The 12,537-nt window shown below is 34.1% G+C and overlaps 1 protein-coding gene and 1 pseudogene across 1 annotated transcript in view; one reads left to right on the top strand and one right to left on the bottom strand.

The window, feature by feature from the left end:
- The window catches only part of ALS2 (ALS2, alsin Rho guanine nucleotide exchange factor), a 63,606-nt gene that overhangs the window by 13,353 nt on the left and 37,716 nt on the right, over nucleotides 1–12,537 (top strand). The window contains 5 exon segments of the mRNA XM_006921357.3: nucleotides 539–1,470; nucleotides 4,337–4,694; nucleotides 7,785–7,953; nucleotides 8,874–8,970; nucleotides 12,181–12,258. Coding sequence (XP_006921419.1) covers nucleotides 539–1,470; nucleotides 4,337–4,694; nucleotides 7,785–7,953; nucleotides 8,874–8,970; nucleotides 12,181–12,258 — 1,634 coding nt within the window.
- On the bottom strand, nucleotides 4,725–6,680 carry LOC112470274 (annotated as a pseudogene).

Raw genomic sequence — 12,537 nt, 5'->3', positions numbered from 1 at the left:
TATTATATATAATACCTAAAAACTATATGTAATATGGTATACAACATGAAGACAGCCATGTCTTATTAACACTGGTGCTTTCTGGACAACCTAGAGGTATAAAGCTAATTTCTTAATTTTGGCCAAAATGAATCTCTAATATTTTTATTCCTGTGTGTAAATTTTCTGCTGCTCTGACTTACTCAGTAGTAGCATATGTTGTAGATATTAGCAAATGTGTCTATTTTATCTTCTGCTTATTTTATCTTGATATGATCATTTTGTTTTTGAACACTTGGAATCTGCTTCCGTAATAGCCTATGATGGTAGCCATTAGTAGTGGATTGATGCCAGAGTTTGTAGGATGAGGCTAAAGGAAAGGAGCAATATCCTTCATTATTAAAAGATGGATAAATTTGGAGTGTTATAGGCTTGAACCAAATCTCTACACTCTGCTTTTGAAAAAAAAGTCTTATTTTGTTAAACCTAGAGGGGATTTAAGTTTGCCAATAAAATTTCTAGTGACTTCACTAATTCCCTTCTTTTTTTAAACTTTCAGATGGTGTGGTCTACAGCTTTGGGACTCTTCCCTGGAGAAGCGAACCAGCAGAGATTTGTCCGAGTAGCCCCATTCTAGAAAATGCCCTTGTTGGGCAATATGTCGTTACTGTGGCAGCTGGGAGTTTCCACAGTGGAGCAGTGACAGAAAGTGGCATAGTATATATGTGGGGAGAGAACTCTGCTGGCCAGTGTGCAGTAGCTAACCAGCAGTATGTTCCAGAACCTAATCCTGTCAGCATTTCTGATTCTGAGACTAGTCCTTTGTTAGCAGTCAGGATTTTGCAGTTGGCTTGTGGCGAGGAGCACACTCTGGCATTGTCAATAAGCAGAGAAATTTGGGCTTGGGGCACTGGTTGTCAGTTGGGTCTCATTACCACTACCTTCCCAGTGACAAAGCCACAAAAGATAGAACATCTTGCTGGACGTGTAGTGCTGCAGGTTGCCTGTGGTGCGTTCCACAGCTTAGCGCTTGTACAGTGTCTCCCTTCCCAGGATCTGAAGCCAGTACCAGAAAGATGCAACCAGTGCAGCCAGCTCTTAATTACCATGACTGACAAAGAAGACCATGTGATTATATCAGACAGTCATTGTTGTCCATTGGGTGTGACCCTGTCAGAATCCCAGGCAGAAAACCAGGCCAGCATTGCCATCAGCCCCTCCACAGAAACCCTTCACAGCCAGGGAGAAGTATTCGAGAACACTCTTGTAGAAAATGATCTGCCTGCTACCGAACTTAACGTTGGAAATGGTCAGACCACAAGTAGTGATGCCATCTCCTCCCAACAAGACATGGGAACAACTGAAATGCCTTCTGCCAGAAATACACCATCGTACCCTGACACTCAGGCAGTAAATGAATACATGCAGAAACTGTCAGATCTCTCAGTAAGAAAGAACTCAGAGAATGGTGAAAAGCCAGTGCCATCTCAGGTACCTGCTAAATTTTATAATATAAAGCTGTTTCTGGAGTTGAACCATCTGAGTGTTTTGTCAGAAACTTGAAAATGCCTAAGGTTTGATAGCACCTTTTATTTTTCGAATTTGCCTATAAATCAGTCTTATCACGTACGCTTATATAGGAAAACCTGGATTAACTCAAAATTATTTTTTATGTTCAAATTCTGACCCATTATGATGTAGAAAGATACCATGCTGGGTTTGTTTTATAAGTAGCAAAATCCCATTTTTTTCCCCTAGTACTTTTTCCCCCATGGCTAAGGTACTGAATTTTGGTAGCCCTCTGAATGGTTTAAACAATTAGAACTATATAGTCAGAGATTCTCCTGACCTGTATTTGTACATTCTTCAGATTCTGTAGAGAAAAGTCCGTTCATTTTTTATCAGAGAAGGTTGCTATGTGGTGAATCCTTTAATTATAGGCAGATTAAAAAAAAAAAAAAAAACCTTACTGGCATTACTTATTGTTTTAATTTTTTTCACTTATACCTGTGGGCTTAATTTGGAGGGGTGGTCGTGGTTAATATTTTCTTCATCTTATTTAAACTATTCTCATTCTTAAAACTTGTAGTAAATGGAGAAAAGTTATTTACCAGTAGCAAATAAAGTTTGTCTCCCTGCTTAAAATGAATTGTTCTAAAAGGGTAATTGGTTTTTTTTTTTACTCTTAAAGTAAGCCTTTTGGTTTTGCTTTACCAAAACTCTAAGAAAACAAAACAAAGCAAAAGCATCCAATCATAAAGGGTGTTTTCTTAGGTTATGGCAGCAATATAGCCTTTTGATTTTTTATTCCTGTTGTTTGTCATAATGGAAACATGGCTAGAGGTTTTTTGAAAAGCTTTTCTTTCACGGTCTACTGAACCTTGCAAATATATATTGTTTTAAACAAGAATAAACTGAAGAAAGGTATTATAAAAAATCTAAACAGAACAAAAGTAATAATTTAACAGGAATGCATGCAGAAAATTTCTAGACTTGTACATGCTTATGAAAAAGTTTGACTTCTTAAAAATCATTCCTCTAATTAAGTGGAAGTTAAAAGTTTATTGTATACAGTTTATTTGATTATTAGGTTATCACTGAAATTGCATTTTTTTTTGGACTTGTTTTGTTAAACATTTAAAGTTTGTGTTACCTATGCTAATTTTGACAATGTGTGTTTATACTAAATTTAATTCAATTTTGCAAATAGTGTCTCAGGCATGCAGCTAATTCATTTGGAATTTATATGGGTTAGGACAAGTTTTTTCTCCTCTGGCCAGATATAACTGAAAGAGTATCTTGCTTTTATGGAATAAACCAAAATATTTGGCAATGAAGCCTATATCTCACTATTGCATTTTATTATTGGTAGACTGGAACTCCTGAACTTGTGTCTTTCATCATAATTGTTGGTTATGTATTTTTTATTTTATGTATTATTAAAGAGAAGTAGCGGAGCCAGTTAGAACAATAGTTTAAAGTTTATATAAGGTAGAGTTTTGTGACTTTTTTTTAACCTGATGGTAAGAACCCCTTAAAATAGTCACTACTAAATACCATCACTGCTTCAATGGTGAGCCATTGTAAACAAAGGATAGAAATAGTAATGCTAGTTTTTCTGAACCAGTTATCATGGAAACCATATTACCAAGGAAGTTACAGGCTTTGTATTTATATTTTGTTTTATATGGTACCTTTATTTTGTTGAATTTTAATTAAAGACTCACTTGCTCAGAAATAGCCTTTCTGAATTTAATATTTAATTCAACAAATGTGTTGAGTACCTACTACATTTCAGGCACTATACTAGTCAACAGGAATTATTTCCTTTAAGAAGCCAGTGTTAAAAAAAAATCTTTTTGGTTTGATTTTTAGTTCAGGATAAATTAAGCAATGTACATATGTCCTTTGGGACCATAGGGTAGCATAAGAAGCAAATTGTTTATTGTGACATATGCTTATAAGCCAAAAGCTTTGTGTGTGTGTGTGTGTGTGTGTTTAGTAGGTATATTTAATGACTTTCCTTTTTAGTAAACAATGGTGCTTGACTGCTCAAAATAAATTTCAACTGATTTTTTCACTAAGATATTTTTCGCTAGAAAACTTAGTTTGACTTTCTAATATAGCAATAAATGACAAACGCTAAGAACATTGGTTTCAAATGGTTAATTATTAACCTGCCACATTTACTCTCTATGGTAGCTAGAGCAAAGGTAATCCTTCAGTTTACCTACTCCCTGGGTCATGGAAAATAACTCATTGATGAGACAGTAGAAGGACTTGAACTTAAGAGCATAATTTAGGGGCTGATAGGCCAGAGGTATAACTCTTTCTGCCGTATATGCTGTATCTAAATTTCCATTTTCAAGAAAAATATAAATTTCCATTTATAAAACATTTTAGGAAAAGCCTGTTTTTAAAATATTTTTTCTGATATTTATTAGTAGCATTCTTTGTAAATTTTCCTAAAGGTGATAATAAAACTGTCATCTTTTCAACCTTCTATCCAGGGCTGTCACAGTGCACTTCATATTAAAGACTATGTTTTTCATAACTTTTTTCTCCTCATTTTACTGTACTTAATTATATAAAAGCAACTGGGGCTTGTTTTTAAATACTATGGAAAAATACAACAGTCAAACAAAAGGAAGTACTTTTGATGAGGAACTATATTTTGTGTACTCATTACCATACAGTGTTTACTTCATGATCAAGAAGGCATCTCTTTAAGTTGGAGATAAAGAGACCTTTGTTTTATGTTCTTATATTTGCAAATAGTGATGGATGTTAAACTTTATTTGAATACTTGTGTAAGGGATTGTATTTTTATATACTTTTTTATGTGTATATATTTTAGCCTCTTATAGAAGAAGCAATTCCTAATCTTCACAGCCCACCAACCACAAGCACCTCAGCCCTAAACAGCCTAGTGGTCTCTTGTGCATCTGCTGTTGGTGTGAGAGTGGCTGCTACATATGAAGCTGGGGCCTTGTCTCTTAAAAAAGTTATGAACTTTTATAGTACAGCCCCTTGTGAACCTGGAACTCAAGCAGGCAGTAGTTCCACAGGCCCAGAAGGTCTGAAAGATAGCAGAGAAGAGCAGGTTAAACAGGAATCGATGCAAGGAAAGAAGAGTTCAAGTCTTGTGGATATCAGAGAAGAGGAATCCGAGGGGGGCAGCCGAAGACTCTCCCTCCCTGGATTGTTGTCACAAGGTAAGGAAACAGCCAGGTTCTGTGTACTGACTTTTGCTGAATCCAAGATGCTCCTAACATCACATGCTATATTATAATGAATTAGCTTTCCTAATTGCTAAATTTGACATAATGCAAATGTTAAAATTTGATTTTGGTCATCATAGCTGGGTTTAAAAGAAAGTTACATGTTTGCTTGCTTTATTTTATTTTTTTATCCCATGAAAAGTCTTAACTTTATTAATGATAGGAACAGTACAAATTTCAAAGGAAGCTGCAGTTACTCTGGAAACACCAAAAAAAAAAAAAAGTTGCTGTTTTTAGATGGTTACATTGTTAATTCCATAATAGCATTTACAATATCATTACTGTTCATCAGGGCTGGGACTGCCTTTGCTCTGGACACATTTGCTTGTGACATGACCAATTCTGTGTCCTTAACTTCCACATCTTTTTCATCAAGCTCTTCCTCTTTGCTCTCTACAGTTGGAGTCTGTGTGTTTTCTTGAATGTTTGAGACAGCTTCACCTTGAACTTCGAATTTCTCAGCAGCTGCTAGCTTTGCTAGCTGAGATAAATCCTCGATCTTGGCTTCCCCCAACACAGTGTAGGTATCTGAAACCAGGTAGACACATCTGGTTTTGTGATGACAAAGAGGATATTCTTGGATTCCAGGATAGTGGCCCTAGTAACCCCTGTAACCTGTCAAAGGCCCAGTCTGGACGTAGGCTTCGTGCCTTCTTTTCATGCCAGCTCTGTTTTGCTGTACTGAGAGGTTCTTCATTGAGTTCAGCTGCTGCTGCCAGCCGGGCTTGTGTGGTTGCCAGTGTGGAATCTTGTTCCTCCAGCTCTGGTACTGATTCATCAGACTCTATTCCAGACTCTGTCACAGCCTGGGGCTGTGGGAACCCCTGCCCTGCAGCGGGGACGGGGTCGGCGGCCTCCCCGGGCATTTCGTGCGGGCCACGCGGAGCCAACATGGCGGTAGGAGGCGGGCGAGCGGCGCGTGACCCTGGCCGGTCGCAGCAGGGAGCCTGGCCGCGCGCGGACTTGTCTGCTTTAGAAATAACCTTAGAACATAGTGTTTCCATGATGTCTGCTTCTGCTTTTGAACCTTACGATGAATCTTATTTTATTTTTCTAGAATGTAGCGATAGCCTCCCTGATTTCCTAGTTGGGACCTATACTCCGGAAAGATGAAGTTGCAGATGTGACCATTGGATAAGTGAGGAATTAATTACCATGCTTGACCTGAAAGTAGAGAGAAATTTAAACTTCAATAAGAGAACATTTGATTTTCTAAAACCATTAGCAATAAAATCTTGTAATATTAAGAATATTACAGAGTTAGTTCTTCTACATTTCTTAATCAGTTTAGGAATCTTAGTCCTCTAGACTTCTACTTCTCAAGATGTGTCCTGCAGACCAGCAACTTCAGCAGCATCTGGGAATGTGTTAGATATGCAGGATCTCAGGCTTCACCCCAAACCTAATGAATCATAATATGCATTATAACAGAATCCCCAGGTGATCATTGTGCACTTTAAAGTTTGAGGAGTACAGGATTAGACAAGGAATTTGCAAACTTTTTTCTGTAAAAAGCTAACAAGAAATATTTTATGATTTGCAGGCCAATATAGCCTCTGTTACAACTATTCAACTTTGCTGCTGTTGCTTAAAAGTAACCAAAGATAATACATAAATTAATGAGCAAGACTACATTCCAATAAAATTTTATTTACAGAAACAAGCACTGGACTGTATTTGATCCACTGGCTGTTGTTTATCAATCCCTGGTTTGCACTATATTTATGTAGAGCTCTAAAGTTATAAATCCTAGACTGTAATAAAATTTACATTTTCTGCTTTGCCTGTTTCCTACATTTGTTCTACTTACTCATTGCACTTTCTTGCGCCACTTAGCATTTCTATAATCTTGCCTCCTAATTCTTATACTCACTAGATTTTCATCTATACAAATAAAATAGTCCTGATTAATTTGTGTGTGTGTGTGTGTGTGTGTGTAAGGAAAACCCATGAATTGTTCTGAATCTGAAGGAAAATCTTATGCCGAAGCATTCTTAAATATCCTGTAGCATTTTCATTATAAATGTATTTGAGATCTCTTTGAGCCACAAATGTGGAATATTGATTTTTTTCATGTCATTAGACCATATGAAATATGCAGTCCCACAGACAGACTTATTTCCTTAGGTTAAATTTTACTTAGTAACTTAAAGTATCTATAGAAAAAAAATTTACATGTACTCTTTTTCCCTCTCTCTCTAAATTATCTGAAATACATCTTTGAGGAAACTTCAAGAAGGATTCTTTGAGTTTCAGTATGTACAAATGGACAGTACATTTACCAGAAAAGATGTTGATCTTAACCAGTGATGATCACTTTTTTTTGTAGCTCACAAGTAAACGACCAAGTGATGAAGTCTACATTCTGTGACATTTGATGATTTTCTTCAAAACATGTCCTCTCCCCAAATTGGTATACACGATTTACATAGCGTTGTGTGCCTTTGTCATAATTTTGAACACTGTAAAAGATGTCAGCATTCTTTGAAAGATTAAAAATACTTTATAAAATGATTTGAAACAGGCAGAGAATTAAGTTCTTTATTCTAATATTTATAAAGTATTCGAATTTAGACCTTGACTTGGAAAGGCTTATCTTTTAATTCTACTTCGAAATGGGAAAAATATTTGTCAGCCTTAGTGGAGTATTTTGTTAAGCTTATTTTTTAGAATACAAGTTCTACAGAATGTCACACAGACATAAATGTTATACAGAAAAGGATTCTGTGGCCAAATGTTTGAAAGGGGGTCTGGGTTAAAAAAATTTAAACTTAATTGCGGGACGTATCAGCCCCTTTAGCACACTAATATATGTGTGAATCTACAGGGCAGGTAGTAGGAGGATAGAATTTAGTAGGCAGCATTTGCCAAACTCATTTGACTATTAAATCCCCATTTTTGCAGAGAACCTATAGAGTATGCTTCACAAAACCATGTGTATTTCTTTGAAAATCAACAATTTATCAAAATGGTATCTTTTTCCCACCCATCTGCTTTCTCACCCCTTCTCTGGTTTGTTTTCAGTTTCCCCCAGGCTGTTAAGAAAAGCTGCACGGGTGAAAACACGGACCGTGGTTCTGACCCCTACGTACAGTGGAGAAGCAGACGCACTTCTGCCTTCTCTGAGAACAGAGGTGTGGACCTGGGGGAAAGGGAAGGACGGGCAGCTGGGGCATGGCGATGTTTTGCCTAGGTGAGTGCTGTCAGTGTTTGCTGTTAGGAATTGGCTTAATCTCTTTCCTGCAAAGGTCTCTAAATTTTTTATTTCCTCATAGAGGAAATCCGGCCTCTTCTAATTCAAAAGTTAAAATTATTATGTACCATTAACTCTGATTTAAAAAGCAACTCTCAGACTCGAATTCGTACTTAACAATAAAGTACTTAAGTATCCACAGTGTACCTTTCCATCCCATTTTTGACATATATTCGTTTTGGAACACAGAAAAGGGTGTTTGGGATAAAGCTGTGTCTTATTGGAACACTTGGATTGTTCAAATTTTTAACTTACAAAAACAATTTTTTTAACTTGAAAAATTTTTTTTTAACTTGAAAAATTTTTTTAACTTACAAAAACCAACAATTTTTTTAACTTAAAAAATGTCTTTCTACTGCTGCCAGAATAACTATAACCACAATGCTAAACCATCCATGTCTATCCACGTACCTCAAGTAAAAACTGTTGTTTTAAGAAGAACTCTTATGTTAACAAATTAGACATTTGTGAAGATGTGTAAATGGAATGATTATCTAAAAACATTAATATCTCTTCTTAGCAGAGTGTAGGCAAGTGTGGCATTAAAAAAAAAAAAAGACAACTCCCCTCTCTGGTTATATTTATTGCATCCTAAGTAGTCTCTCTGCCATGCAAATCATTTAAGTTTGATGATTCTGAATTGTAGTGGTTAATTAGTGATTGATAGATTAAAACCATCCAAAATTATATATATGTAGGAGTAGATCGAACATGCATCTATCATTTTTATTTCAATGTTTTCTTTGTAAATGTTTATTTTTACTTGAAAGCACTTACTCTATAATTTGAAAAAGATCATGATTCTTGCTGAGAATACTTCTTACTTTGAGTTTGTGTGTGTGTATATGTTTTTCTTGAAGGCTTCAACCACTGTGTGTAAAATGTCTGGATGGTAAAGAAGTAATCCATCTGGAGGCAGGTGGTGTCCATTCTCTTGCTCTTACTGCAAAATCCCAGGTAGGAGACAAATTATTAAAAGCTGATCTTAATTTCATGGAAGGCCACCGTGACAAGATTGGACCATCATTTATTAAGTAACTACTATGTTATCAGGCAACAATATCATGTCTCATTTGCTCTTTCCAGTGTTTTACATTGCATTGCATTGTTTTCATTTTACAAATGAAGGAAGGGAGATTTAGGGAAATTATGTAATTGTCTAAAGTCACACATGTGATAGTAGAGTTTGGATTAAACACTGGTATACCAGTCATAGAATTTTCGTGTAATGTGCTCTCATCGAAAAATAGAACTCAGAATTTTCCAGGGTGTTGGTGAATTTCTGTATATTCTTTGGTAAAGAAAATCCATAAGTAAGACACTAAGAAAACAAAAGGCATTTTTCTCTTTTAAAATTGTGAGACCTGAAAGTGACCTCCAGAATCACTTAAAATCGTGACTGTATACATAAACACTCCTAATAAAAATAATTGTTTTAAGTTATTCTTAAATATATACATGTAATAATTCTTCATCAATCCTTTTATCATTTTAGAAAAAGTCAACGAAGGATTCTAAACCTTTTAAATATTTTATTTCAAATTTCACATAGCAGGCTAGCCAAAAGGCTAACATAGTCCATATAAATAAATATTAGGAAAATAAAAATAACTTATTGTTATTAACATGATGAATCATCCAAAAGTCTTAAAAATAAGAGATTAGGAAGGTGGTCAGTTACAGAATAAGCATATAAAAATTTCTAGCTTATCTACATAAAGTAAAGCAAAACATACTTAGCAAAAAAGAAGCTGTTTACAATTACAACAAAAGTATTAAGGAAAAAAAGAATATTATTAATAGGAAATGTGTAGAGCCCATATGACACAAACTCAAGAACTCTTCTAATAAGTTATAAAAGAAAATTGTAAAGGGAGAGAGATTTTATTTTTAGATGAGAGGAATCATTGTTGCAAAAATGTTGTTTCTCCCTAGATCATTAAATCAGTACAGTGCAAATTCAATACAATCCCCAAAATATTCCAATATAATATTTACAACTTGATAAAATTATCCCAAAATTATTCTAGGAGAGTAAACATAGATGGTGAACCACATAAATTCTGAAAACAGAAGGGAAGGGTAAAAATTAGCCATATAAAATATATTAAAGACTACACATTTCTGATCAGGAAAACAGAAATATACCTATAGACTAGAAATAGACCCAAATATATATGAGAATAATAGTATATAATAAAAGTGGGCATTTTAATTAGTCAGGGAAATAAGACTGAGTAGTCAGTAAATACTGTTGGAACTACTGGCTTCTTGGTTGCAGAAGAAAATAAGATAATTTTACATATTCTATTTCTGGATGAATTAAAGACGTAGATGTTAAAAAATAAAACCTTATATTTAACAAAACAAATTTAGGTGATTTAAAAAAGTAACCTTGGTAGGTGGGATAAAAGGGGTCAAATATGTGGTGACAGAAAGAAATCTAACTATGGGAAGTGAACATACAATGTAAATATATATATGCCTTACTGTTAAAATGTACAGATGAAACTTACTGGATTTCATTAACCAATGTCACCATAAAAAAATTAATTAATTTAAAAAATAGCCTTGGGAGTAGAAAATGAAATGACATCAAAACCAGAAATTAGTAAGTAAAGATGATATGTTTGTCTACATAATAAACAATCCTAAACAGCAAAAAATATACCACAAACAAAATTAAGATATATAACAAAGTGGGAAAAATATATCTGTAACATATATGACAAAGTATTGCTACATAGCTACCGGATACATAAAGAAAAATTGTCATAGTGTATTTATATTCAATTCATAAAAGAATAGAAATGGCCAGCAATGAATGAAAAGGTAGTCAACCACTTAGTAAACATTTAAATTGAAACAACACTAAAACATTTTCTCACCTATCAGATTAGCAAAGATAGCATTTAATACTAAGTGTTGGTGAAGATGTGAGAAGAAGATACACACAGTGCTGACGAGAGTGTTTATTGGACCTTGCTGGAAGACAGTTTGTCAGTCTGTATCAAAAAATCAGAATGTGTGTATTCATTTACCCAGAGTTCTTTGCCTGGGAATTTATCCAAAGGAAATAGATACACAAATATATCTATTCAAGGATTTTTAATGTAATTTTTATATTAAAAATTGGAAAGATTATTAACAAATATGCTTATTTCATTAAGTAATTGATTAAACTATGCCCACAGTGGTATTCTATGTAGTTATTATAAATAATGATGTAGCTGTATACTTCCTGACAGAAGAATATCAATGGATATCATTAAAAAAATCAGGTCACAAAATAGCATTGATAGTATAGCCCCATTTTGCATTTTACATTTTGCGTATACATTATATCTAGTAGATGTTAAAATTTCTGGAAGCATTCTGTGTGCATTCCCAAAACAAAATAGGAATTGTCTCTAAGTGTTCTATTCATCAGTGGTTTTCACTTTCTATTTCTTCGTCCTGTCATAGTCTTGTACAGTAACTGTGAATTACTTTTATAATCAGAATAAACAAAATCATTTTTATTATACATAGTCACTGTAATCTAGTTTTATTTTGTCTGTAGTGAAGCATAGGTACTTGTGTTTCTCCTTCAGTGACTTTTTGTATATGAAAAGGCTTTTCTAGTCATTCCATAGTACTTCTATATACAGATTAAAGAATCATGATTACTTTTTCTTTGTAGCACTTAGCTTTATTTTTTATCATTTTCTTTATAAGAGACAGTATAGGATACTGCCTGGGATTAAATGCTGGCTGTCACTTACAAATTTGTGTCCTCTCTGGGCCAGTTTTCTTACCTGTTAAAAAAAAAAAAATGATCGTTGTGAGAATGAAACATTTTTAATACGCAGAAAGTGTTAAAACAAGGCCTGGCAGATAATAAACCCTGAAATATGTTAGTAATTGTTATAGTTAACCCTTGGACTCTGTGTCTTCCTATGTATTCTGTCTACCCATTATCTCTGTTCTTGTTCAAAAATGAATTTTCTTAATATGTTTTAAAGAGTAGAAAGACTAGTGTAAGTAATTTGTGGAAAGACTAGTATAAGTAATTTATGTGTAACTGTTGGTATATATATGGCATATATATGTTATTATAAAGGTTCAGAATTGACATGCAAAATCAGATTCACAATTCTTACCCATTTTCCTGTGGTTTTCTAATAGGTTTACTCATGGGGTAGCAATACCTTTGGTCAGCTTGGGCATTCCGATTTTCCAACAACAATTCCTCGTCTTGCAAAGGTACTTTTGTGAACTTGGTAACTTCTATAGAATTTATTCCCAAATTCTAAGTTATAACTTTATATTTCTTCATTTCTTATTATAAAACATTAGAAGAACTGTATATTTGTAATCTAGATTTGTTTTGATATACTTATTTTTTTTTTAGATATGAAGCCACTTGTTTTCAAGCCAAATGTTCTTTTTTAAATGTGTTATTTTAGATTTCTTCTTAGTTTCCACTGTTCATTGAACATTCATAGTTTGTCTTTTTTAAAAAAATAAAAATGAAAAAGTTCT

This window comes from Pteropus alecto, unplaced genomic scaffold (assembly GCF_000325575.1).
Source record: "Pteropus alecto unplaced genomic scaffold, ASM32557v1 scaffold3, whole genome shotgun sequence".
Classification (NCBI taxonomy): Eukaryota; Metazoa; Chordata; class Mammalia; order Chiroptera; family Pteropodidae; genus Pteropus; species Pteropus alecto.
This window is presented reverse-complemented; position numbering and strand designations above follow the sequence as displayed.